General features: G+C 37.4%; 1 protein-coding gene across 4 annotated transcripts in view; it reads right to left on the reverse strand.

Annotated features, from left to right (window-relative positions):
• The window catches only part of KHDRBS3 (KH RNA binding domain containing, signal transduction associated 3), a 95,056-nt gene that overhangs the window by 4,957 nt on the left and 62,372 nt on the right, over positions 1-27,727 (reverse strand). For all 4 annotated transcript variants that reach the window (XR_005826771.1, XM_040586151.1, XM_040586150.1 and 1 more), the window contains 2 exons: positions 16,890-16,972; positions 2,704-2,762 (listed from right to left, as the gene is read on the reverse strand). Coding sequence is in view for 3 of the 4 variants with exons in the window: in XM_040586151.1 (XP_040442085.1) it covers positions 2,704-2,762; positions 16,890-16,972 (142 nt within the window). In the remaining variant the exon portion in view is untranslated. The remainder of the gene's footprint in view (positions 1-2,703; positions 2,763-16,889; positions 16,973-27,727) is intronic.

A 27,727-nucleotide genomic window follows, 5' to 3' on the forward strand; every position in this document is an offset into this window, starting at 1 on the left:
TGAAGGATATGAATTATCTACAAACAACTAAACTACCCTCTGAAATGAGCTTCTTTGCATCAGTACCGATTTAGGCGTAATTCAAATATGCAATCAAACAGTTAAAAACCTCAAGTATCACTACAAACACCTACAGCTTCTAACAATCTAGGCGCACTATTTAACCCCACTGTAAACATACACTTCCCTCTTAAAAGGACAAGGGAAATTGCTGCTTTGAATTTTGACTGTAAGTTTGTGAAAGCCTTGTGCTATATTTGATGCCTCCTAATCCTACCACATTTACATGCTTCCATATCTACTTTTGGAGAATTGCCCTGCCCTAAGCAGACAGATGTCCAAGTGAACCCGATGCAATCCAGAAACTAAAGGGTGGAATCCAAATATACAGTTACCTAAAATGTTGGCAGCACTTTGCCTTTTCTAGTCCATTAAAAATAAATAAATAAATAGAAGTCAACAGTCAAAGAACCCTTGCACTTTGAATGTTAAGGTCACTTGCTCCGACAGTAGATATCTGAAATTAGGTGTCAAGAATCCTTTTAAGTTAAGGGTCCATTTTCACAATTTCTTCATAAGAGTCTCATTCTAGCTACTTTATTTTTTAAAATTTAGGTGGTTGCCTGCAGAGCCTGGGTTATATATTATACCTAGGTGGTCAGAACATTTGCCTAGGAGGTAAAAGGAACCAGTTCAAATTTGGTGTCAGGCTGAAAGAATTAAAACTTGTACCTCAGGCAAGTTCCACAGGAATCTGATAAAAGAATAACATACATGAGAAGCAACCTCTTGTGCTTCTTCATTGCACAGAAAGCAAGGCTTCTATTAAGCAAGGAAAAGAACCCTAACCTGACAGTAAAGGCAGCTGGCAGAGGGGTAAGAATTAAAAATATCTTAGCTTTTAAGCACTGCTGCAAAGACTGCTTAAATGTAAAAAGCAGTCTTAGTTAGAGTTTAAGGGGAATACTTGCTCCTCTTCAAGCAACTGGTCAAATTGGTAGAGTAAGAGTCACTTTTTTATCAGTTCATTTTGGTGCCACTCAGGGCTCTAAATCCTAAAAATACTGATATTCTTCCTACATCCTCTGGATTGGCAACTGAGCTTCTCAGGGAAGGAAAAGTTCAGGTCCTTCCTGGGAATCTGTGTTTCCTCCTAGCCAACACTAGGCAACCAACTGCTCACTATACAGTCTTACAGACTTCAGTTTGATACACCTAACGTTCCTTACACACTGCAAGGGTGATTATTAGCATCTAACTCTGCATTTAGGGATGTACTTGAGGGTCAGCTAGTTAAGAAATAAAGTGTATAACTATTTGTATGTGCAAAAACTTCAGTGGCTGTAACCCATAATCATTCTTCAAGGTATTTATAGTCTTCCTCTCAACTTGAGCAGGTACATTACTTAATATTCTGAGTGGCTGTGCTTTGATAAATAGAAAACCAATTTGAAATCCAAAAGCAATGAAAAATCTGTACTTTCAACGTTAAATACTGCAATCCCCATTTTTCCCTATCAGTCTATCTAAATTAAGCAGTTTCATACTTTCCCCTCCCCCCATCAATTCTGCATTCATGGAATAGTCTTAGAAGTATCAGGTTTATAATGGCAGTTTATTTTAATGCTGAAATAAAGATTTAAGTGATATGTCTATCAACACCAATTGAAAGTGCTGTGGGACAGAGGAATTTCAAGTGACCTCTTTTGATAAACTGACTTTCCCCTTAAGCAAAATAATTAGTTTAAGCAGATAATATTAAGGCATTTATCACAACTTAGTTGAGATCCTTTTGGTTTTCAGCAAAAGCAGCACTTCCAAATGGAGTTCAAGAAACACACCATGGACAATTTCACATACAGCTTTAAATTCATTTAGGCACCCATTACCCTGAATCACAACTCTATTACACAAGTTACTAACAATCCTCGAATGTTTGAGATTTGAGTGATTTAGATTATATTTCTCTGATCTCTAGCCAGAGATTTAACATTTTTCCCTTAATCAAAGGTGCCTTTTAACATGCTTTATGCTTCTAATCCGTAACAGATTTCTTTAATTAAACCTGTCACTAAAATACTTCTAACTTAAAAAAATGTGATCTTCACCACTGGCATATGTTTTTTTGCTTCATTACACATTGTTTTGTCTCCGTGTGAGTCACCCAGTGCCCTCATGTCTATTAGCTACCTGAAGTACTTTCATAACCTTTACATAATGACTCCCTGCTTGATTTCCCAAGACTGATGTATGAAAATGAACTAATAGAAAAAACCATACAAGACTAAAATGCACTCAATTAGGCCCTGATCCAACTGAGAACTTCAGCATATTCTCTACATTGTACCAAGCTTCAATGCCAGTTGTGTCACACAAAGCATTTGCTTTCAGCTGCAAACAGCTCCTGAAAAAAGGTCCTACACCCCCATTTTTCCCCTTAATTTTCATTGAATGTGACATCAAAAGGGTACCTGAAACACGATTTAGATTTTTTGTTATTTCTTTTATTTTAGTTTATGTTAGCTAGCAGCCACAGAAACTTTCTTCAGTAGTTTTCTCAAACACATCAGGAGCTCTGTGACAGCGCAGGAACCCCTGAACAGCTGTTATCCACTGTAGAACTTAAGCTTGCCTTATGGAAATTCTTCTTTCATTTTTTTTCAAGAGTCTACTACTGCAGTAATTCAGCTGAAAGCTACTCACCATAAGAGTCGTACGTTTCTTCACTCAGTCCATGGCCATAGTCATAGTAATCTGCTCCACTGTATGGGAGAAGGGAAGTAGGAAGAAGAGCAAAAAATAAAGCAATTACATTTTAAATAACAATGCTTATCATTACACTTTCTTTGAAAAGAAGAAAGCTTGAAGGATACAGACATGCCCTTAGGTAAGAAAGGTAAAGCATCCATGTGACAATGACAGCTTAGGTCTTGTTTGTTCACTGATTATAAAAAAGAAACCATACTAACTTTCATTTAGGATTCTTTTTCATCACTGAGCCCCTGATCCACAGTGTATATGTGGATGTGGGAATTTTGTATTTAAAATCATACTTATAGTTGGGAAGGCTGAAGATCTTACAAGTGCCAATGAAAGAAGAGCAGGAGGTGTTGGTACTGAACCAATTCATTTGTTGTATGAAAACCACTTTTCATTACCTACTGTTGTCTAGTAGTTTGCTTTTGCATCTTTGAATTCACTGATAAAAATGCAATGAAGGAGAAGCAACTTGCTGGTCAGAAGACTATATAGTTGCTATACTTGTACAAGTTCCAGTGTCTTCAAAACAAGACAAATGTGCATGTATGTAAATGCTATCACTTTAATAGGCAGACAAGAAATGACACCAGGAAGGAAAAGCAGAAATCTGCAGTCATTAGGATTCAAAAGTATGTATGAACCCCGTAGCCATGGCCTAAAACAGTCTTCTGTTTCCTAACTGCACTTCTATTTGTATTAAGACGACTGAATGGAAACTGAAGAACAAGCCTTATTACATACTACTTTTCCATTATGCTTTCCTATTTCATGTCGGTACGGCTATGTATAGTCTTTCACATAGCTGACAGCACAAACGTCTATTAGACATGCTTGTAGGACATCAAAAGCAACTTTTAATTGTTTCTTTCCTTTTCTTTCTAACCACAGCCAGACTCGGGGCTGACTATATTTGGAAAATACTCTACAAGCTGATGCTACCAGTCACGACCTTCTGAGTGAGAAGAAAATCGCTAATGTATGATCACTAGAAAGTAATTAGTAATATTGACAAAATGTTTCTAACATTTGATTGCTAATAAAATAAAAAACAGAAAAAAACAATTTATAGCACTAACATGAATTAGCAGGTAAATCATTTATACGAAAACAACATCACTATCATTTCTAAACTGACACAAGACAAGGGTAATTTGTTGCATTTGGGTTGTTTGTGTTTTAGTTTTTAGTAAAAAAAAAACCAAACCCACAACGACATTTCAAAACCCATAAAATAATCCAGGGCAGAAATAATACAGTTCTGGCATGTACAAATGTGTATCTAAAAAGTGTGGGTGAGTATTTGTTATTGCTAGTGTAAGGCTTCCTAAACAACAATTTAACCACAATGTACTATGAAGACCCACAACACAGTATCTGCATACAACCTAAACGTTATCTGTGGTTTGTTTGTTAGTCCACGTGATGCGGACCCCAGAATAACAAGGGAAAAGTTTGAAACATAAGAAATAACATAATTTTTCCCTGCAGCAGCCAGTGATAAAAGTCTTTATTCTGACAATGAAAACTGACATTCACTATCCTTCCACACACTACTTGATTATTTAAAGCTGTCATTAAGTTTAGAAGCCTATAGCAGCTGAGTTCTAGCCCTGTATCTGTTAACCCTGTCAGAATGACTTTTGCAGGGTTTCATTTCATAGATCGAAAACATTTATAAAGCAAAAAATGACTCATTTTACAGCATGGAAACTGCAAAACAAATAAACATCAGAAAAGAAAAAATCTTTTACTTATACTCAAAGTATATCATGACCAATCTTTATTAACAGAAAAACCCTTCAAACGTTAATAATCTGTCCAAAAAGTACAAGTTATAATGGGAAGTAAAGTTGCCTAGTCCAATTCAAAACTCTACTCCGAGTGCTTTATTATTTGTGGTTATGAATAATTCCAACGCTCTTGCAATTTAATTCTATGTTAAACAAATGTAAAAGTTCAGATAAGACAACTAAAGACTATAACCCAAATAAAAGGGTACTTACAGATGGCTATAAAGAAATCCGGGTAAAGAAGACATCAAAATTTGTTTCACCTGTAACAGAGTCTGAATAGCCCAGAGTTCACAACGAAGTCCAAAGCTAACTGAGGTTTAGAGAAATTACAGAAAAATCTAGTACTGTATATGAAGTTAAAGCTTACAGAACTATTTTTTTCAAAGCAATTACCTGCCAAAAGGAAACCTGGTAAAAGGAACCTGCAAACGCCAAACTTCTGAATTACCCATTTGAACTCACGAACTGCGATAGTTGAGGTCAATTCTATTCTGAGAAATTAAGCAGCTATATTAAAGAATTCTTCCTCCAGACAGAAGGTTTGATTTCAGTTTTTGTTTTAGAAGCATCCTTGACATCTCTGCATTTTTATATAGGTTCTTTGGCATCTTAGCATTGTGACTGAAGACTAATCAAACTGTCTTTCTCTAATGGATTTATTCTGTAAGGGGAGCCCTTTTCTTTGCATTTCTTTCATTTTGTCTCAGAAAGGAGAACAAAACTACAAAACAGGTTCATTTTCTTTACCTCGCGTGCCTCCCTCCTTTCAGAACAAGGAAAAAACATGCCCTGGATCCTTTCCATTTTTAGCCTAGCAAGATTAAACTTGGAGTTCACCTTGAGTTTCTATGTTTTCACATGTGAAGTGTCTTCTTCAGGCCACTTTCTTCCATTTTCTCTTTTTAATGTTTCCTTACTTCTTCAGGTGTATACTTTGTAAATGGATAATGGCATTATATGGTACAGTCAGCTGAGTTTTCAAGAATCTTCCTAACCATCAAGTAAACAATACAAGTGCAATCGACACTGGAGTATCAGATGCAATTCAGATCTTTTGTACATACAGAGCCCTTGCTTGTATCTCCTCACCTGTAACATCTTCTGTATTTCCATTCAGCACGATGTCTTTGGGCTGACAGGAGACAACAGAGATAGCAAAGACAAAAAATGGTGGCTTTCCACTTCAACATAAAAACTTGGAACCACCTAATGTTAATGGAAAGATTAGCAAACAGCAATAAACTTAAGTATGTCACTTCTAATTGCTGAGGGCTGGCCATTAATCCTACAGTGCTTAGAGGAAGTGTGAGGTGAGGCTTAAGTAGTTTAAATAAGGCCAGGGGAAGTGCCTGTTTTCTCTGTTCAAGAAACAGCCTGAGATAGAGAAAAGCAACCTCAGATTTTAGCACTGCATCACTGATGAAGAAAAGTCTTAGAGCAGCTTTTTTTATCTAGTAAAACAGAGGACTGGGAAGCTTCCTGCTGTTTTTCTAGAACTACTGTGCTGTGAAAAGTGTCTTAAAATACTTTAATTTAGAGGTATTCAACAGAAGACTTCAAAGGCCTTGTGGAATATGACCTGAATTTCTAAGGCTTTTCTGCTAAGCTGATTGTTTCTGAAAATATCTTGATGAACCGTAATAGAAGAACAAATCTTTATGAAAAAACCAAACAGCAGTAACTGCTCTTGACATGATGGTTAAGTCTTAAGCAACTCTTACCTTTTATTAACTATTAGCTTATTCTGTCCAGAGAATATTTTCTTGGAATAGATATGAACAGAATGGTTGAGTTTCAACCATGAAGATGATCATGAAGATCTCCAAATAGGTCATTAGGCTATTTCTAGGACAATGCCAGAACAGGCATGTCAACCACACGGTGGAAGAAGTGTTCTGTAGTATTTAAAAAGAATGCATAAAGATAGTCAAAATATATAGTGATTAATGAATGCAACTGCCATGGCTCTTTAGATTTGATGCAAGCATCTTTTAGAATCAGCATTATGCCATTTCTGTGTTTGAAACAAAAGTGGTATGGCAGGGAGCCTGACTGCTAAGGGGAGAGTAAAATGTCTCTGACTGAAAGCTTGTTTACTGGAAAAGCCAACACTTAAACCTGGTAACTAGGCTTGTCAATGCTTAAGCAATGACTGAACTGAAACTTTCTTCATCTTCAGTGATGAAAAACAGCCTTTGCAATCAATTCAGCTCCTTGTAATGCTTACTAGGGAAAGCCAGAAAAAAACCCCCTGCTTTTCCTTTCACACATTAGTATGACAAGCAATTTTGGGATGGGTCCCTTCAGACAGAAGTCAGGGCAGTTTCACAAAGTGACAAAAACCCCCATCCAAACACTGAGGTTTCCTTCTGTGCGAAGAGCAGCTCCACAAGCATCACCTCTTTCTACACAGAGGTTTCACAGAACAGCAGCAAAGCAGAAATAACAAATGAGTCTCTCTCTAGCAAGAGGTCTGATATGATAGACCCCGACTGATATGATCACATCTGAATAGAATTCTTCGACAAGGACAAAACTCTTTCTATCATTCACAACAGATCTTCATGCTCAGCTGCCTCTGATATAAAAAACTAACCATCAACAGTAAACAGGAAGAAGTGTGTCCCAAATGTTATTGTCAAGAAAACAGTAATTGTAGTGAAGCTGCTCAAAACTCCGCAATTGTCTTGAATATTGAGTTGAGCATCTGTTTTTAATGCTTCCGTGGATCACTAGAACACCGTATTCTGTAATCCAGCTTACAGCAGGGTAGCAGAAAACCAGCATATCAAGAGGACACCCACATCTTTTCTTGCATCTTTCAGACATACTTTTATTTAATGCCCGGTTCTACCACTTCTTAGCAGAAGTTTCTTGGTATATACCATCATTCCTGCATCTCAGTCTATGTCTCTAAAACAGGTAACAATCTCAGAAAGCAACTGAGACCTATACGTGAAAGCTTTATAAAATACAGAAAAATGATGCAAACTTCCTTATGTTCTATTTCATTGTACTCTTATATGGATAGTAACAATAGCAAACCTAATACCTATAATCCTAAAAGGTGACCAGAGTGCCCCCTCTAGGATTCCCTTAGCTATCACTATTTAAAAGTTACTTTTAATGACAGAAATTGTAATAAATTTCACTTCTGAACAGTGAAATGCCCTTCAGAGGCATCTGCATTCTGGTGTTACCTACCAGGCACAGAATTACGTCTATCTACAGACTTCTACAGAACACAACACAGTTCCCTAAAGTTAACAGTTTTAGCATCCCAAATGTCCAGTTATTGCTGTCTGAACTAATTCTGTGTTGTCCCCATCCCCCACTCTCTACATCCCATCCCTCAAAACAAGAACGGTACATGGCAAGTAGCAGAGGTGACTAAAGCACATAGTACAAATGAGGCTTCTGCTCAGGAACCTTGAAAACTATGAATAGAATACAGCAACAGACCATTCCTAAACATGATAGATACTAAATAAAATGCCAGAAATTTGCTAGATCAAACAAGAAATTTTTGCATTGGCAGAAAACCTAAAAATTCAGGCTGTGTAAACATCAGCGTTTCTGTTTGGCCTGGCCTGTGAATTAGAACCAAGCCCCAGCTACCACACATCACGTTTGTCTGGTTTGCAAAGTGGTTTGGGGAAAGTGAACTAGATTGCTAACGGAGGGAATCAAACTGGAAATCTTAAGTGATCCAGGTGTGTACCCAGTGTTCCAGCTGTTAAATGGGGAACAGATGTGAACCAACATCAACATTAAGATCCAAAAAGATGTGCTTTCTTCCCTTTTCCTCCTAACAGACAAGACTACTCAGGACACTGGAAGCAGCAGAGCAGAGTGAAGATCAAAGAAATCGTTAGACCATCCATTTCAATACTGGAAAGAGCTGTGGCTATTATTCCATTTAATTCTCTGTTATCCCTCGAGGTCTGCGTAAGCTGTTAAGAGATCCAAGTTGGCATTACTTGTCACAGACTGGAGTACAGGACAATACTGCCTGTAATACATAATCCACAAAAACTGCACAGACGCTATGTCATCATTCTGTAATTAGAAATACTAGTCAGTAAGATATTTATCATACCTTCTTGTCCTTCTAATTTATCGAAGGAACAGTACAACTTTCATCAGTTTCCTATAAATTTGATACCCTGACTCATCAGTTGAAATTGAAGAGCATTTGAGAGGAAAAATATCATTCCATCGCACTCTTGTGTGATTATAAATAAAAAATAATAAAAGTGCCATCAAGGAATATATTTGGCTAAAGAAAGATTGCATTTGACAGTTTTCAGGGCTGTATAAGCCCAAGCATCTGACAGACATTACAAGCAATGCACTACCATATTTAATTATCTTCCCAGTGTTTCCCTCATGCCCCTTACGCCAACAGGGTCTGAGCCTTGCCTCTCCAATTACAATAAGGCAGATTTTTTCCTCTTTTGTTAAAGACAATGCAATCCATTTAACTGCAAAGACTTGTTTCCTGGCCTTACGTGGACTCTGCTACTTCTATCAATATGTATTTTCCAAGTGCATTATATACAGCTCTCACCTGACATGAGTACACCATTATACACCTCAAATTCTGATGGCTACTAAACTGTATTTGTCATGATCTGTCATTTGAATGACACCAAAATTGTGCTTAGAAGTACTTCTACTAAAATAAAATACAAAGACAACAAGTAAGACCATTTTGAAGTTTTCCTGGAACATCTTCCTTTTCTAAAGTTGCTCAACTAAACAGATATTTCTTTATCAATGGAAAGAAGTCAGATTTTTTTCCCCCTTGAAAGCAAACCAAATACTACAGGATAGTTGAAGAGAGAAAACTGCAATTTTCAATTACTGCTAGTAAGCAGACATAGTATGTTGACTGTCAACCAGCCAAATAGTGCCCAATCTTCATCTACAAAAATGTGTTCTGTGACAAAAACATGTTCTGAACTGATAAAGCCTTATTTCTCTTGCATCTCTCATTCAACTAATAGACCTTGTGAATTTCCAGTGAAGTTCCTTCTCCACCCCACACCAGTAAAGAGAAATCATCCCTAAATATGGTCTTCATTATCTACTGGAAGGGCTAATTTACGATGTTGTCCTTTCTCTAGTCATAGAGAGACTACGTAAGTCTTTTCCTTATCTTTGTGTCTCCAAGACACTGATAGAAAGTTAGTTATTCTGTAACACATCTGAAAAGTCATTTCTAAATGACTAACTTTAATTTGTAAGATTTGGAAGCCTGATCCTCCAAGTTCAGTTTCTAAAGACCATACATCTAGCAGCGCTGCTGCCTGGCAACTGGATACTCTCCTTCCTCTTTGTTACCTCCATCATCAAAGCTTAAAGTATGTTTATTATTTTTTTAAAATCCAAAACACTAATTAAATTGAAGCCCTCATAATATTTTAAAGCTATCACTAATTCCACTAATTCCACTCCTATACCACCTCTATATAAGTCTTCTCCAACAGGTCTCGTTTTATTTTAAAATGCATTTTTACTTGCTTTCTAATCACTGAGGCATAGTCATAATTAAGTTTACTAGGAAAGCCATGAAGAAACCCAAAATGATCTTTCTATCTCAAACCATTTCATTAAGTAGTACAGACGAAAAGTAATCCAAACATTTCTTAAATAGTGAAGTAACATACCAATGTCAACATGACAAGGACTCTAAAAACTTTTCCAATTTTATGAGTGCACCATAAGATATACTTGTGGGTTTTCCATCATTACACTTTAAGTGCCTTAGTCTTATTTCTGTTCACTGATGTTTCAGACCATATTTCTGTAAACCAACTAAAAAAAATTCAAACATGCATGCTAGACTCACAATTACAACTAGCTGTGCTACGAGGCACTTCTGAATATTTTATCTTGTCACATTTTAACAGGTGACAAAAAAATGAAAACATCTATCTAAACCTGAAGAACTAGATGTGAAAAGCTGCAGAAAATAATCTCTTCCAATAATATGAGTGTAGAAATTAAGCAGGAAACCACATGGCAGGTATTTTCAGTTAAAGATACATTAGCTTGTTTATGCTAATGCTTTTGAGGATTTATTTGAACAGAATTATAACCTCCAATAAGCTCATACGTACCAGGTGTTCATAAGGAACCACAATTGCAAAATACCAGCCATTTCCATTGTCCCCAGAAATCAAAGTGCTGTGGATTGATTTGATTTATAAGTCAGAGCACGAAATACAAACAGCTACTAGCATTAAAATAGAGAGAATTACATCTTGAAAAACTACAGTAACAGACACTGTTTTGCATATAATGCATATTTATACATCCTGGAAATGCATGATTGCTGACAAACTTAACAATGTAAATTTAAAACACTGAGCATCACAAACAGAATGTTAGCAATTAACTTTCAAATACCAATAGCAACATCTCCATAAGCCAATTTCAAATCCATACGCTCAGCTCTTTATGAAAACCCTCCTCTTACAGGAAGGTTGTCATCTTTTGTATGACTAAGCACAGTCTTAGAAGGTACCTTAAAATTTGAGCTCCTAGTGGAAAATGGGGAGAGTCTCGCCAAGAACTACATATCAGGAATCTGCTTCTCAAAACTAAGGTGTTCGAGAGTGGCATGAATTCAGGGATTTAGAGACTTGAGGGATTTCAGTAAGCCAATGTAGCTGTATTTAGGCCTCAGCTGAACAATGGCCATTGCCAGATTCCAAGGTGGTTTATTTTCTTAGTTCTCTCTTCGATCTGATATCCAGTTAGTTCTTAACTAACTCTCACAAGCTGTGAATCACAAACTTCCTCAGACCTTTCAAACCGCAGGGTCTCTGTGCATAGCCTTTCCTGCTTTGCAGAAATTTTATGTTTTGAGTCAGTCAGTCACTGTTGAAACAACAGGTAAAGACTAAGGCCTCACTGCATGGCATTCACAACACTGTTTTTAACATGCTTGGGGATTAAAACATTGGCAGTTACCTTTTTATGCTTTTAGATGAATGATTTAAAGTTGCAGCATGTACTTCTCAATGCAGTAACCAATAAACAGAGAATGAATTGGAGGCGCTGTATAAACATAGGTATACTAAAGAGAATTTGCCAATTCCCTCAGACAGGCAGCTTGCAGTTATTTGAATGTATCACATTTTGGTATGATTTGAAATGGTAGCAATTATTGTCATATACACAGGAAGAGCAACAGAGAAACACTGTTTTTAAGCCAATGGCATGATGGTTGTTGCCAAGAGAAATCTATAGCATTAAATGTAGAAACCAAAAAACATTGCAGAAAACTGACAAAGCCAGCAATTACTCTAAATCCTTATTTTTCCCCTTCTCTATCAGTGTTTAAATTAAACTCTGCAACAGAATGAAGATGAGATCACGCTGACTGAAGATCTAAAACAGTTTTAAAATTTTAAGTTATAATTAAACACAAAATGAAACTACTACATGAATGACTTGTTCTTGCCCCTAAACAGACACAGGTATGTACTTATATAAACGATCCCTTTTACAGCTGAGCCTCTGTTGTAGGTAAAAAACAATGCAGCTAGACAAAAGCTTCCCCCCACCCACACCCACCCAGGAAAAGATGTATCCAGTTTTAAATGCTAGCAGACAAGCCTAAAGAAGTTATTTGAAACTTCTGACTACCATGAAGCAGACAGATGGGGTTCTCCACATTGTTTTGTACTACAGTAAGCTGTGCTAGCCATTCTCTCGACAGTAAACTTAAAAGTACCCAGTAAACCTTTAATGCTGTTGGAGAGGTAACAAACCCAGCCCCCCTTCTCAGCAATCTTGTCACATAATCCGAATTTTAGTAACAAACCTCATTCTCTGGCATGTTAACTCTCTGCAGCATCTGTCACTGCTATGAATGGTTGATCATAAGTACCTCTGTAGTCATCTCAATGCTATTAAGCAGATGGCAGCGCTAAATCCGAATGATGTAGTACATCTCCCTTGTGGACTTTGTTTCCATACACTACCATTATTCTACAGTTCCTCAGTGATAAATCTTATGTATTCTAGAGAACATTAAACAGTGAACTGACAGAGACAATTGATTTATTAGCATCCATTTACCCTTGCCCTATTATTGTCTTCACAAACACTTGTGCAGATCATGTATGGAGCCACTAAGGGACAAAAGCACTTTTGCTCGATTTGAAACATATTTCAGAGATTTCAAATAAATAGATTTTTCTCTTCATGCTGAAAATGTTTAAACTGATCTACAAATTTGAATGAAGACCCAACTAAATGTTCCTGCTTCCTCCACAATATTCTTGTCTGAATTTTCGTAATAAAGCTGGTCTAGCATTAACATCAGGCCATTAAAACACTTGGTAATATCTGCAGTAAATCCAAGTAAAGAATTACAGTTCTAGACAGATTTGGGGAAGTCCTTCAAGCGTCAACTAGGTTATGTAAGGATGCACACATGCCGGTGAGGGAAGCTGAGAAGTCTACATGTATCTGACATAGGCAAGCATCAGCACCAGGAGTCATGAGTATCGTTTTTCACACTTGGAATTCACATTCTACCATAAGATCCCAAAAAGGTTTCTGGCATACAACTGCACATGTTAAATTACTACATATGTATACAGAAGAAATTTTATGAAAGAATTACTGACTGCATCATGTGATATTTGCCCTGCATGAGAACATAACATTCAGCTTAGTCTTGCTGCTCTCCTTAGCTAGGTGTTGAATTATCAACCATAAATGATAATAACTTTTGACAGCATTCATTATGTTCTATTAGGGTAAAACTGTCTCAGCTGCTTCAAGTGTTTGCTAGCCTTTGGTTTTCAGAAATTGAGATATCTTTTGTTAAAATTATTTTAGATTTTGGTTTTTATAACCATACCGAACAGCACAGTTTATTAACCATCCCAGTTTATACTGGTAAAACCAATATCTAACAAACCTCTGCAGAAAAACTATACATATAATTCAGTCACATCTCTTCTAAAAATCAGCTAAGATATCTAGTCAAGCTTAGCATAGCTCCAAGGGATTTTTAAAGGTCTTCTTGACCATTAAAATTAATTCTGTTAAAATATGTCCTGAAGCACTATTTGGGGCTTTATTGCACAAACAAAAACTGTGAATAAGAAAATGTTTTAAAGGAAAACAATTTTTATAGGATTAAAGGGCATTAAGATAGATGAGAATTCAGAGAAAACAGGTTTTAACTACAGCTTCAGATTGCCAAGCACAAGCAAGGATACAGTCTCACACAATGTCAAATAAAGTCCATTAAACTGAAAACACACAGGATTTGGTAGCAGCAAGCAGTTAGATTATAGAAAGGAAGAATTGTTGGTAGAGGCATTCAAATTCTCAGCTACTTGAATGCACACAGAAACACAGTGTGCTATTCTTCATATCTGAACATACCACTCCACCTAGTCCACCTTTGATTTTGACATTTCTGGGAAATATAGTAGAAACATCAAAATTAAAACCAATAAAGGACAGTCATGATGTGTCATCTTGAATGGACAAATCTGGAGAACGTACTCACTCCTGCGCATAGATATCAAAGATGTGCTCTCATGCAATGTTGCATTATACACCTAAAAAAATTCTAGAGATATTTCCAATTCTATTGCAAGCTTCCATCTTTAACAGAGGAATCACTAAAATAAGCAAAAACATTTAAACAAAAATGAGTATTTCAACTGTCTCCACTGTATTGCACATGTACATTGTTCACACAACGTACACTTGTGAATGTGAACCAAGACTGATGAGGTGCAGAAGAGTTCATATGCTGAAAAACTCCTGCAAATAATTTAATGAGTAAATACATCTTTTTGGTTTACTATCTATTTCTCAAGTTTCCTGTTTAATACACAGTACCATTAATATCCCAATCTTCTGGAAAAAATAGTATCAGAAGACATGCTAGAAATACTACTACTTTAAGATTACTACTTTCAACTTGCACACGAGGAAAAGTTATTTACATATGCTAGTCAATAAATGGTGCATTTTAAACACACAAATGCCCTCTATGTGCAAATGTATTTTCTTTCCATGTTTCATGAGGGCAAAACGTCAAGAATGACATAAGGCTGAACTATGAAAACCATATACTTTTCCCTAATTTCCTTCATAGTAAAGGCACTGTAATGCACCTAAATATGGTAAGTATCTCTTAGTGGTTATAAAATTACATTCTGCAATATGGGCTACTATTTGATACTGAGATTAAAGATAGGAATGCTGTTCTAGGTAGCTCAGATGGCTCTTTATAGTTATTAGGTTTTGCCTGCCAGTATAATCCTAAAAATCTTTTTGCTGAGCCAGAAAATATGTCAGAAAATGAGTGTCGATACCCCATGAGAAACATACAAGTGAATCGTTTCCTGTTTTCTCTTACCATGCAGCACTTAATAAAATTAGCGGAAAAAAGTGAAATAATCATTCAGTAGATAATGAATTCAACAAAATCAAACTGTGCGTGTATTGTGAAACTATGGGTAAAATACAAAGTAGTGTCATAATTTTATGAAGAATCTCCTTCCAAGCAGCTAAGCATATGTATCTGTTATATTTAAGAATATTATACATTCTTATGTGTTAGTCCTTTACAAAAGCAATTTCAATTCTCAGGAGATTTTGGTTTTGCTAATTTTAGTTCAAAGGAAAAAAAAATCTTAGTGAAAACCTTAACATGGAAAAAATGAAGTCCAAGTAATGTTTAGTTTTGGCTTAGGCAAATGACTTTGTAATGAAGTCCAAATGTTTGTGTGCAATAAACCCATTTACCAACACTAGCAGCAGTAAAACAGAACAGAATTACCAACATAAAAGTTGAGGACTATTTTGGTAATTTTCTTTTTGGAGAAAACACCATTACCAGCAGCTGCTCTCTAAATGTAACATTCTATAGAGCCTCATATTTTGGAAGCCCTACACTGCTTGTTTCTTAAGTCATATTATTTTTATTAATTTTCAGCAGGTTACAAGACTCCATAGGAGCCAAGTGTCAGACAAAAGTACTTTCATTCTGTTAGTTCTCAACAATAATGACACTTGAACTTTCCACTAAGCTTTTTCACACTGTTGTTCGGCACAGGAAAATATTCATTTATACAGTAAAATTTAAGTTAGTCGTTGTCATCCGTACAGCAAAGCAGATGGCGTAAACAGCTTTGTTCTCAACTTTGCTGTGAATGGTTCTGTACTATTTCAGATAAGGCTACACTGTAAAAAAAGTCTTAACTATTTAGCAGAAGGTAAAACAGTCTAAGCAGTACTTATTTATCAGTATCACAATATCCACCACTATCTCCCTTTCCTACTGTCATCTTCAAAGCGGGCAAGGTTTGAAACTTTAGTCACCCCAAATAACCAAAGCAGTAATATAGAACTGTAGTATTTTATTTTATCTTTTTCTCAACATTGTTTCTAACATTTCCAGAAATCTTCAGTATTACAAGATCTAATACTGATCAAACTCTGAATGCTTGGTCTAAGGGCAAAACCAGTAAGAATAAATTAGCACTCAGTAAAATGTGCACAGAAGTTCCCTTTCCAGACATGCACATTAGAAGTACCTAATGCTGAAGATGATCATCACCCGAGTTGCTAAAAACCATGTCGTGCGCTATTTGCCATTAAGTTCAGACTACCACTTGTACTATGAAGTACAAGTAGTTTGTACTTCATAGCATCTTTCTCATCATTTGGACACAATATTCCTTGTAATTCATGGAGTTTCCAAATAGTGACTCCTTTAAAGAAAGCAAAATTTCATGAAGGTAAATCAGAAGTGCTTAAAGATACTGCTGAGAATGAAGTGAGGCAAGCAACACGAACAGCAAGAGGTTCAAATTTGTCACAAAGAATTCCAAAAAGGATTAAAACAAACTAAAAAGAGGTTACTTTTTTACAGCTAAACAAAGGTAAAATACGGGAATATATGCATGCTTAAGAAAATGCAATCAGCTCTGTTTCAGATTATTTAATACTTTTTATAAAGTGGGTTTTTTTCTCCTCTCTCCTCCCTCCCAAAATAAGTCCAAATTAAGTTTTCCTCAATTTCCTGAACATTTTAAAGACTTTCTGATTTATCACTTGGCATCACAAACTCTGTTTCAAGTTCTCATTTCTGTTTCTTCTCAACCACTCAGTAACTTGACTTTTTAAACTTGTGCGATGCTAGAGACAAATAACACTGGAGATTATTTCTAATAAGCATCTTATAACATTTTTGCTGTTTAAAATGAAATTGAAAGATTTAAGTAAAACTAACTTGCCAACTGTGAAATAATTTAAATGTAGTTACAGAAGATTTGGAAGACTTACCTTTGTGCTTGAGTGCTATAGCTGTTATTATAGGAGTCATAGCTTTGTTCATCATAAGCAGCTCCGTAACCATCATCGTACTCCTGAAACGATATAAAAGAAAGGTAGTTTTAACCATAAGCACACTCCAGAAGCAAAGCAGTAACCTAGTTCTAAATATGAAAGAGTACTCCTCTGAAATGCACGTATGACACATGTACACCATGAAACAGCAAAAATATTAATGCTGTTAATAGTAACTGCTTCCACATAGGAGGCCACATACATCTAAGACTGTAATGACTTTAAATATATTTTGAACTATTGGCAATGCGCTTTGAAAAGCCTTTTTTTAGTTAACACTGGCTTGTGCAGAGACAGTGCAAATGCTTCATGGCTCCGTGTACTTGAATTTGAGATGAGTGAATTACTGATCTTCAAGAAAGCTCGGGGAAGCATCTCAGGAATCAAAACATCTGAATAAATATTGTGCAACTAGCTTAGGCAGCTGACATTTGTGGACAATAAATTCAATATTCTACGTAGACTATGGATGCGAAAGAAATTCCCTGGAGACAAGACTAGTAAGAATGATGGGTTTACTTCTTTGAATGCCCTCTGTATACTCCTCAACTTGTGGGAGTTTAGCATCCATTAGGAAACTAAAAATAAGGATCACTTACTCCTCCCACATTATCCATATTATTTAAGTATACATAGTAACACCCTTCCCAAAATAGCACTGAATTTAAATACCAAGTTGAACAAACCAGGCGATTGGCCCATCAATACTGCTTCACCACCACTAGATCAGTGAACATGATTGTTTCCCAGCAGAGGTTAGTAGAAGGGTGCCTATGAGTGACACAGATGAGTGACAGCCTATTCATAGGGGTGAAAGAAGAAATGAGAATACTTCCAGTTGTCTGCTGTGAAGAGATCCATAGATAAATAGTCCCTCTCAAGAAGGAAATGCATTGTTTTCTCTTTCCGTAATGCACTGTTCCGAAACTAAAAATTAAAATACAGTCTTAGCACTTTCTTTGCCCATCTGATATATGGATTTTCTTGACAAGACACACACTAAACCCACAAAACCATTGCCTCCTGGCAGTTATTACAAACATGCACTTTATTCCTTATTGATGCAATGCACAGACATCTGTTAACAATACATTGATCAACAGCAGAAACTGTCTGAGCCAACTTATTTGCTCATTTCCAGAATATTTACATGACATTTGGTCTCCTCCTATAGAATCTCCCAACTGTGAAGCAGGCATCCTTAAAAGAAGCTCCCAAACTTCAAACCATGCACACACAGTAGTGACACCAAATGAAAGCACAGGACTGAAATTAATCTCTTAACATTTTAGGAAAGCCTTGCCACTAAGGAATCATAGGTCTGATTGCTTAAGAATTCTCCAATTCTTCACATTTATGTTAACTGTTTTAGTAAAAAATATTGATCATGAAAGAAGAGTGGCAAACGGACTACTCTGAAGTTATGGTATATCTACGATTTCTTGGAAGACAAAGAACAAAGTAAATTGGAACTAGAAAGACCCTTAACCAGATGTCCAGCAGAACAAAAGGAAAAACTGGGGGAGGTCCATGCTGTATCAGATTTAAGTGTTTCTATTAGCATTTCTCTTCCAGAAAAATTTTGCCCACAACTCATTACTTTCACCATTTTGTGTTAATAAATTGACTACTGCAGAAATTAAGCCCTGCATTATTATATTGATGGTGGCTCTCAACAAGTTTGAATGGAAAGATAACTGGTTTGTAGTTTATATGTGGGACTCCTGTCACTTAGCATTAAAAAGATCAACCTGTGCTGTTGCAATTACTATAATCTGCTTGAACAGATCAATTCTTTCTTTTTATTGCTGTATTTACATTGATAAAACTAAGATAAACTTCATGTGCAACAGCTGCAAATACAGAATACGTTTAAAGAGCTGCTTTCAATGCCTTGCTCTGTTAAGAGATAAGAGATTCAAATTCCAAAACATTTGTTTACTGTGCACTATTCCCTTGAAGTAGCAATTAGGCAGGGGCAGCTAAATTATGTTTCAGAGCTTTCCTTGAATTAAGGCTGACAGTATTTTCTCTTAGTCATACTGTATTTGAAAACTTTCTCTTTTAGGAGATTATAAATAAGGTTGGCCGAGGCAGAATGTTTTACATTTTGGATTAAATCCATACTACTTGAGCGTTTTCCTTCTGAAACGCAGACCTTTGTAGCTTCAACAAATGTTTTCTTTAACCTTATTTAGTATCTAAGTGAAATATCTTTGGCCACTGGGCATGTTTCAGTACTGTAAAATATCATGCTAACTTAAATGAAAATAATTGTAATTTTTACACATCTATAAAGCAAATGGACAGGACAGATCTTAAATATGCACATATATCCTGTACTAAAGTACGTCACAGATTCACTGGCAAGCATTGCTATAGATTTCTTTCTGTGTACCACAGGAAGAATTACACCTTCATAAGAGTATTTTAATCGCATTTTTCCTGCTTATTTTTTGGCATGTTTCAGGTATCTATAAAAGTATTTTTTTATGTAAAGCCACTATTCTTCACATGCAGGACAGCATTTGCTTTCCTACTATCTACCAAATGCAAAGCAATGGACTTCCGTCTACTCCAACTGCATATGTCTATAAATAGCTCTTCCTAAAGATACTCAGTAATCAGAAAGTTTACTGGCAAACGCATATTTCCTCTGACTCAAAAAAAACCCAAACCAAGACCATATTTTCATCCCATGAATGGGAGCATTTTGTTTCTGTTAGTCACTATTCTATTTTTCAGGATAACCTAGAAAACTAACTCTCACCAGATTTAGTCTGATCAAAAGAAGGTTAAGTGTGCTGTACAGTTTGTGCTTACAGCAAAAATGTAGACAAAAAATGAGCTGAAAATGGCAAAGTCCTCACATATATTTTCCACACATCATTGGAAATATCAGTTAGGAAGGTATCAAGAACAATTGTGCTCATTTCTGTTAATTTCAGCCTTAAGAATCTTCTCCCAAATTAACAGAACAACTAGAATTGCAAGACAGATCTTCCGAGAAGAGTATGAAATTATTCTGTAAAAACTTAAACCCTGTATTAATAAAACTCCTTTATTAAGCCAGCCTATAAGGCAGAATCACATTACTTCTTAAAGAAAGCTTCTGCCTGCAGTTGTCTCAATGATCATGCAAGCAGCTGATATAAATCCAAAGAGCAGCACTGGTCGCAGTAATTGTTCAGTGCAAAGTGCAGAAATCTTTCATGAACAGATCCAAAGGCAATGTGTAAATATGCACCTTTCAAACATTAAATAGTAAGTTACTGTCACAGGTCAAAAGGCAATAAAAGCAATCTTTGTCAAAACCTCTGCGCTACCCAAAACATTTTAAGTCAGGCTAAGCCTTGCTCATCACTATTTCTCTAATAATTATGCACTATAAACATATCTTGCTTGTGAGGAATAGGAAATGGTGGCTTTAAATTATAATCTGCTGGCAGTGACAATGACAGACTAGTGTTTGGGCCCTCTTTAGGGGAAAAACAACATTTCAAAGAGAACAAGACAGAAACAGGAAGAAAGGTAAAAAGTTCATTTTAACAAAAAGGCCATTTGCAGTGCTGGAAAAAAAATCATGAAATCAATAAGAAATCAATTTTCCAGCTCTCCAACTAAGGAAATCCATCCAAGGGAAAAAAAATTAAGGCTATTATCACTACAACTAAAAGGTTGTTGTTCCTTTTCCTCATCATTCTCTGAAATTAATACTTACACCAGTACTTTATCACAGCATACTGGAGGAGTGTCTTCCTTTTAGATAAAAACTACCACATTAAAAAAAAAGTCTGCACGGAGATTAACTTGAAGGAGAAGGAACATGAGACAACATCAGTGCAATGCAATGGAGATTTTTTTTTTTGCAAATTAGAATTGTAATCTTCCCATCATTTAATCAACAGGGAATATGGGGCAATCAAAACAAATATGGGTAGCTACTACCATCTAAAGTTTGAGTGATAACATTAAAGACATTAGCAGTGAACACGCACAGGCTGTAATCTCTTATTTTGCAGATTTTCATCTGTCTTCATCTAGAAGGAGCCTAGTGCATATTCAACCAAAACAAATAAGGTTTCTGGAATGAGAGATGTGTCAGGGGACTGTCTTTCATGCACTTCAAAAGAAAAACAAAAAGAAGAAATGTTGCTAATGAATATAGGCAGTAACATTTAAACCAAGTTAATTTCAGGCCAAAACAATTCTTTCTATGTACAACAGCTGGGAGCAGTGTCAGAATTAGAAGACAACTCAGGCTCATTCAGTAATACCAAATCATAAAATAGTCATCTTAGATGAGCAGCTTAAACTGAAATACTTCAAAAGAATATATTTTATATGTACATTATAGGTGAACTTTCCACTTCAAAATAGACAGGTGGAGAAACTTTTCAGCCTTTCCTCCACAGCCAAGGCTGCCTGAGTTACTGAGAAAAAGATTTTCCATTCTCTCTCCACTTCATCTTGAAAACCCCAGAGAAGGTAAAAGACTCAAAATAAAACAATTGAGGCACTTAAATTTAAAACACTTTTTTAGCATTTATTTCTTCTTGCTTGGCCTATTTAGCATGAAAAAAAACATTACAATTAGAAAAAAGCCAAAAAAGAATGCTTTGATGTTACGAACTCGCTTTCCAGAAGCCTTACCTGAACTCACCCTGACCTTAAGAATAGTCTTAGGACTTCTGAAAACCAGAAGTCAATAAATAAAAAAAGGCATTGTGTTTTCCACTTAGGTATTACATTATCCTAGAGGGGATACAGAGGGGAACAGAAATGGAACAGCCACATTTCTCACATTCTTCCAGAAGGAAGCTACCTCAGGCCCTTTTCCAGGAACTCAAACAAAAAGCTTCACACTCAAAACAACCAAGCAAGTAAACCCATTTGAAATTAATGTTACATTTTTAGGAAACCATCAACATTCAGAAGAATGAGGTAAATTAGAACATGGTGTGACTCTTGCAAAGTGACCTTAAAATTAAAATTATACTTGAACTCTATTCAGGGAGAATTTAAATTCTTCTCAAATGTCATCTGGAATAGCCCTTTACCTAGAATTTTGCCACCCCAACTCCAAGAAGCATTAATCTGTAAATAAAAAGCTTGGAGTATATAAAGTTTTTGCTCTTTTTTTCTACAGATTTTTGCTTCTTCAACCATGAAGAGCAAGTGAGCAAATGAATGTTAATGAGAAAAAAGTCTACTTTAAAAACAGTTCACCATGCAAAATCAGCATTGTATTAAAAAGCTCCAAGAAACTGCTTCCACATTAATTCTATTTTTCATCTAAACTAAAAATTGTATCAATGAGGAAACAGGAAATTCAAGCTCAGTGCTGGCGATTAAACCAGAGAATTTGCACGAGCTTTCTAAGAAGGTGCACTAAATAATAGGCTATAGGTTATTCAGCTGAATGGGCTTTCATTTGTAAATAGTAAGACTTCGTGTTCATTCATTTCACTAATGGATACATACATGCATATTTTATACTGATTACTGGATCACGAAATTTTTGTTGTTCTTGGCCATCCAGCCAAATGTTATTTGCGAACAAACTTCCCTTAAGTCTTCCCACAAATCTGTAAGGATTTCACACAAAACTGAAAGAACAGAAGCCACTGCTCCTGGTACTGTGTATGCTGAGATGACCAGTATCCTGGTGGTCAGCACACCACCTCCAGAGAGAACCAAGGGAATACAAACACCTGCAACAGGAATTTGAACTAAGGGCCTTCGACTACTGGAGGAATACTGAGCTTTCAACTAAGAGACATGTAGCACCACATCATCTGCTCAGTGGTTTGGGTGAGATCTTGTTAGATAGTGTGTTACAGTAATGCCTTTTGCATTTTCCCCATTACTCATGGAAAGCAGTATAAACATAGTCTTACACTATTGTAGTATCTATTTTTTATATATATGTACATCACAGTATACATAGTGTAAGTATATACTTACTCAAAATATAGACTCAGTACAAGAATTAAAAACTTAAGTCTGAAGCACTGCTTTGTCCATCAGTAAAATAAATCTATTTCTGGAAATATCCAGAAATGTACACTTAAGGAAATACAAAGCTTAAAAACATAGCAATCCCTAAGCTTTTGGATCTTCCAGAATCGAGCAGTAACTAAACACAGATTTTAAAAAATAATTTTGAAGTTTTTTTATCAGTATCTGTTTTGCATCCAAGTGTTCTGTACGTAGCTTGTATCTTTTAAGTTAAAAAATATCTTCCTATGTAATTGGAAATAGTTCATAAAGTTCTTTTTCAACTTACAATTTACTTAACATTAGAAAAGCTCTCTAGGTCTCTTACTGGTAGACATTCCATCTTAATTCAATTTCTTATTACACAAAGCCATCTCACTGAAGCATTCTAATTTTCTAATTGAAACATTCTAATTGAAGCATTAACTGCTAGAAATGATACATGTGGTCACTGCATTAGAAAAATCTGCCACTGAGGTAACCCTTGTCTGAACACAAGAGAACATTACCAAAATTGCCAGGAATAGAAATAAAGTTCTGCCACAATTTTCCCACGACACACACTTGGGAGGAAAATTTAGATCCATTTTGCTTTCCAAAGTAGTGCTGAAGCAAGTCTTGGCCATAACTTCCTAGAATGATGAGTTTTATTTTCCAGTGCAGACATTCCACACTGTCACAGCAATGGAGTTCAAATCCACATTAAAAGGCCAGTGCCTAAAAATTTTATTATGAACTCAGATGAATTTCACTTTGCATATAACACACTTAAACAGCCAAGATGGGACTTGACACAGCATCATCACAAATATGGTGATACAAACTTTAATATTGAAATATTTACAGAATATTTGCAAAATAACTACCTTTAAATTGAAAATAGCAGCAAATAAAGATCTATTCTTCAAAGAGCTTCATTCACATTGCTGTGTTACTAATTTGGAAAAAGCATCAAAGGTTTGAAGCTGGTAAGAAGAGGACAACACAAGAGGCAGAGAGCAGCAACTGTTACTAGACAGTAACTAAGACAGAACAGTTATGTTCTAACCTATGTACGACTGAACATTCACTAAGTAATTCATACTATTAGAGAGTAGTGAATTTCTCGCATACTCTTACTAATTTCCTGCTTATTGAAAATTATGGAAAAGCTATTTCCAGCTAGTAGTTAAATACAATTTCGATTTCTTACCTTAATGGAATAAATTGCCAACTTAAAAATACATGAAAATATTTTTATCTACTACAGTTTGTTTCAATGAGAAAAATTCTTATATAATTAAGAGAACGATGTGCCTGAAACTATCTGTAAGTGCTTCAATAAATCTAGCAACCATCTAGTATGATTTCCCTTATTCAAGTATTATAAAAGTAATCCTGGCCAAGATTCACTAGTCTAGATACTAGGCTTTCTCCTGACCTGAGCAGCTGAAGACATAAAAATGGGAGGCATGTTAGCCTTCAGAGAAAGTTTATCACACTGAACAGAGCAGCGAGGTTAGAATAGTGATTATAAAGCTAGCTGGCCATAAAGGCCTGCATTTTTCCTATCATCTAAGGTGATGCTACAGCTATTAAAGACACAATGTTCAAGGAAAACGATAAGGAACTGTCATTTAGTGGCTTCAAAAAATTCATCATAGTACTAACAATATGGTGAGGTTCCAGGAAAAACAGGTCCTGGGACTGAAAGATACATGAGTGAGACTAGCAACAGTGGAGTGGGAAAACAAGTTATATTGAACTGGAAAAATGTACAGACATTGCTGCTAGTCCAATATGCTGCATGACTACAAGCATTCAGAGACAGCATTAGAAGCATCCCAGAAAGCTGACAGACAACAGAGATTGCCTACCTCTATGCAGAGCTTTCTGTAACAGGCAAGTTCTGGACAACTTCCCTACGGGCTTCAAGCACAGGACAGCAACGGCCATCTACTTTTGTTGATCTTGAGCCTACATTAAAATGCATCTACATTCAAATTAATGACTTTTTTGCCTGTGGCATGATTTTCCCCATGTACCTCCAGAATGTACCCTTCCAGCTTTTCAGAATGAAATAGGTATTCCCCTTCCCATTTTGATATTACCTTTCAGAAAAAAACTTCCTAAAAAAAATCAAGTGGAAGACGACAGATTAGGGTAAGCAGGAAGCAGAGCTGAGTAAATTCCACATAGATGTTAAAGATTTACTGGTCTCAAGGACTGCAGAGAAAAGGTAGCAAAGAGACTGAAGGAAAAGAAGGCTCTCTGTGACTCGATGGCCACATTTTCTGCCACAAGGTATGCATAATAGTATTCCACAGAGGAAATGGGCAAGGACATTATGTACTGAAAGCACTACTTCATCTTTGAGATATGTACAGAGTTACGCAAGGAAGTGGCTGAAGGCTTCCACCCAGAACATAGTTTCTTTCTGAACTTGCATAGCTTCACATTAATGAGTACAAAGCAGAGGCTTGGAAGCTTAAGCGAATTAAAAGCTTCATGAGTCTTTGCAGACTTTCCAATCCTCAAGGGAAAGCCTTCTTGTGGCGGGCTGGCCCGTGCCGGGGGCAGGTGCCCCCCTGCCCGCTCTGTCCCTGCCCTCCTCAGCCGGGCAGGGGGGAGAGAATGGAACGACAGGCCCGTGGGTCGGGGTGGGGGCAGGGAGAGATCGCTCCCCAGTGACCGGCACAGGCAAAACCCAGCTCTGCCCCGGGGACAGTCAGAGCGGGCCGGTGAGAAATAAAGCCGAACCTTAAAGCCCCTCCCGCAGCGCTCCCTTCTCCCCGGGCGCAGCTCGGCTCCTGCCCGTCCCTGCCCCCTCCCAGCAGCAGCGCAGGGCTCTGGGCAGCGAGGGCCGCGCTCAGCTCATCGCTCCTCGGCTCCCCCGCTCCTCCTTCCTCTCTCTCCCTGCCGCAGCGTGTCCCCCCCGCGGGCGCAGCCCCCCCGGCCCGGCCGGCCCCAGCCCCCCCGCCCCCGGGGGCACAGGCCCTGCCCCAGCCCGGCCCCGGCCCGGGCTCCTCCCCGCGGGGCCACGGGCCCTGCCCGGAGCCGCCCCGGCGCCGCTGCCCGCGGGTCACGGCCCCCTGCGGGCACCCCCTGCCCCGGGGGGGGCCCTGCCCGGGCTGCGGGGGGGGAGCCGCTCCCCCGGGGGCTCCGCGGGCCGGGGGCGCCGTGGGCTGGGGGGGAATCTCTGCTCCGGGCCGGGAGCGGCTCCGGCCCCTCCGGCGCTGCCCGGGGGCTGCAGGGCCGCGGCTCCCGCACATCCCGCTCCTCTCCCGCTGCACGTTGTTGTGCGGGTTGTTCCCGCTTCTTCAATACGGTCTCTCAGAGGCGCTGCCGCCGGCGCTGAGGGGCTCGGCCTGGGCCGGCCGCGGGGCCATCCTGCCGCCGGCTGCGTCGGCTCCATCGGACACGGGGGAAGCTTCTGGCACCTTCTCACAGAAGCCACCCCTGTAGCTCCCCCGCTACCAAAACCTCGCCACGCAAACGCAGTAACACTTCTAAAGGCCGCTTTGTAACCTCTCTGGATATCCCCAGTCTCCATGGCTCTGAAACTATATGCTGCTTAAAGTAACTTCTCACGATACCCACAATCTCACTGATGTCCTCATTCTACACACACTTCCCAGCAAACAGTGACGCCTTACCCTGCTCAGATACTCAGATTGGCAAACCAGCCATTAATACTAGATACAGCTAAACAGCAATTAGTAAGGAAAGGTCAGAAATACTATTAATGACTCCTACTATGTGACCTTAACCAACCTGTAAAAGATACAGTTAAGGCACTTTGATAATGTACTACAAATGACTAGGTAAAAAAAATACCATGCATTAAATTTAACATACAATACACTAATGGTTCATGTTCTAGCAAAACTTTATTCTAATGAATCTCCACTCACAAAGGAGACACAGAAAATATGGTAATTTTAAAATGGACCAGCTAGCATTGCTCCATCAGTTACAGCTTTAAATATATATATCCCAGTTTGGAAGATAAGTGATTCAGTTCTAGAAAACATCCTTTTTGTAAGTTATTTAGCATAGTTTAGTACTATTTTCTAATTATTCTCTCTCAGAAGTGAAGCATACATCAGGATATTGATTCAAACAGCTGTTATTTCTATGCCACTTCCATATACACATGCTATAAACAGCAGATATGTATCTAAATATGAAGTTAATAGATGAGGTTTATTTTCTACCACATCACCACATGTTCTACAGTGTATGACCTGGAAACAGGCTGCTTACTGAGGACTAATACCTTTGAAAACATTGTGAAATAACCCACTTATTGCAGTACCCACCTTGACTAGTCAAGTCAAGTCAGGTATATAGCCAGGGGACATTTAGATACATTGTTCAAGTACTAGTTCCCATAAAACTAATAGACTACATTAATTTCTTTTGAATTTTTCAGGTATGTTTATAAATGTTTGTACTAACAAACTAACAACTTCTTTCTGCATAAAGCTGTAAGGGTTATATAGAAAACTACCTTTCTGATCAAAAAGGACAAAGGCTGGGGTTTGATTTAGAGGGGTTAGGGGGGCAGTGAAAGAAAGGGAGAAGGTGGAGGAAAGGTTGAAAGAAAAGAAAAAGTGTCTAAACAGCAAAACTATTTTCTGGAACTCAGAAACTCCTTTTTTGCTAGTCTGAGTAAGAGACACAAAAGTCCAGACAGACATAGCTATAAAGAGGGCACGCTAAAAGCTTTAAGATACATAAAGCATTAAAAGCATTGTCCTTGAAAATGTTATTTTTCTGCAAGACTAAATCCA

The sequence above is a fragment of the Falco naumanni genome, chromosome 3, assembly GCF_017639655.2.
Source record: "Falco naumanni isolate bFalNau1 chromosome 3, bFalNau1.pat, whole genome shotgun sequence".
Classification (NCBI taxonomy): Eukaryota; Metazoa; Chordata; class Aves; order Falconiformes; family Falconidae; genus Falco; species Falco naumanni.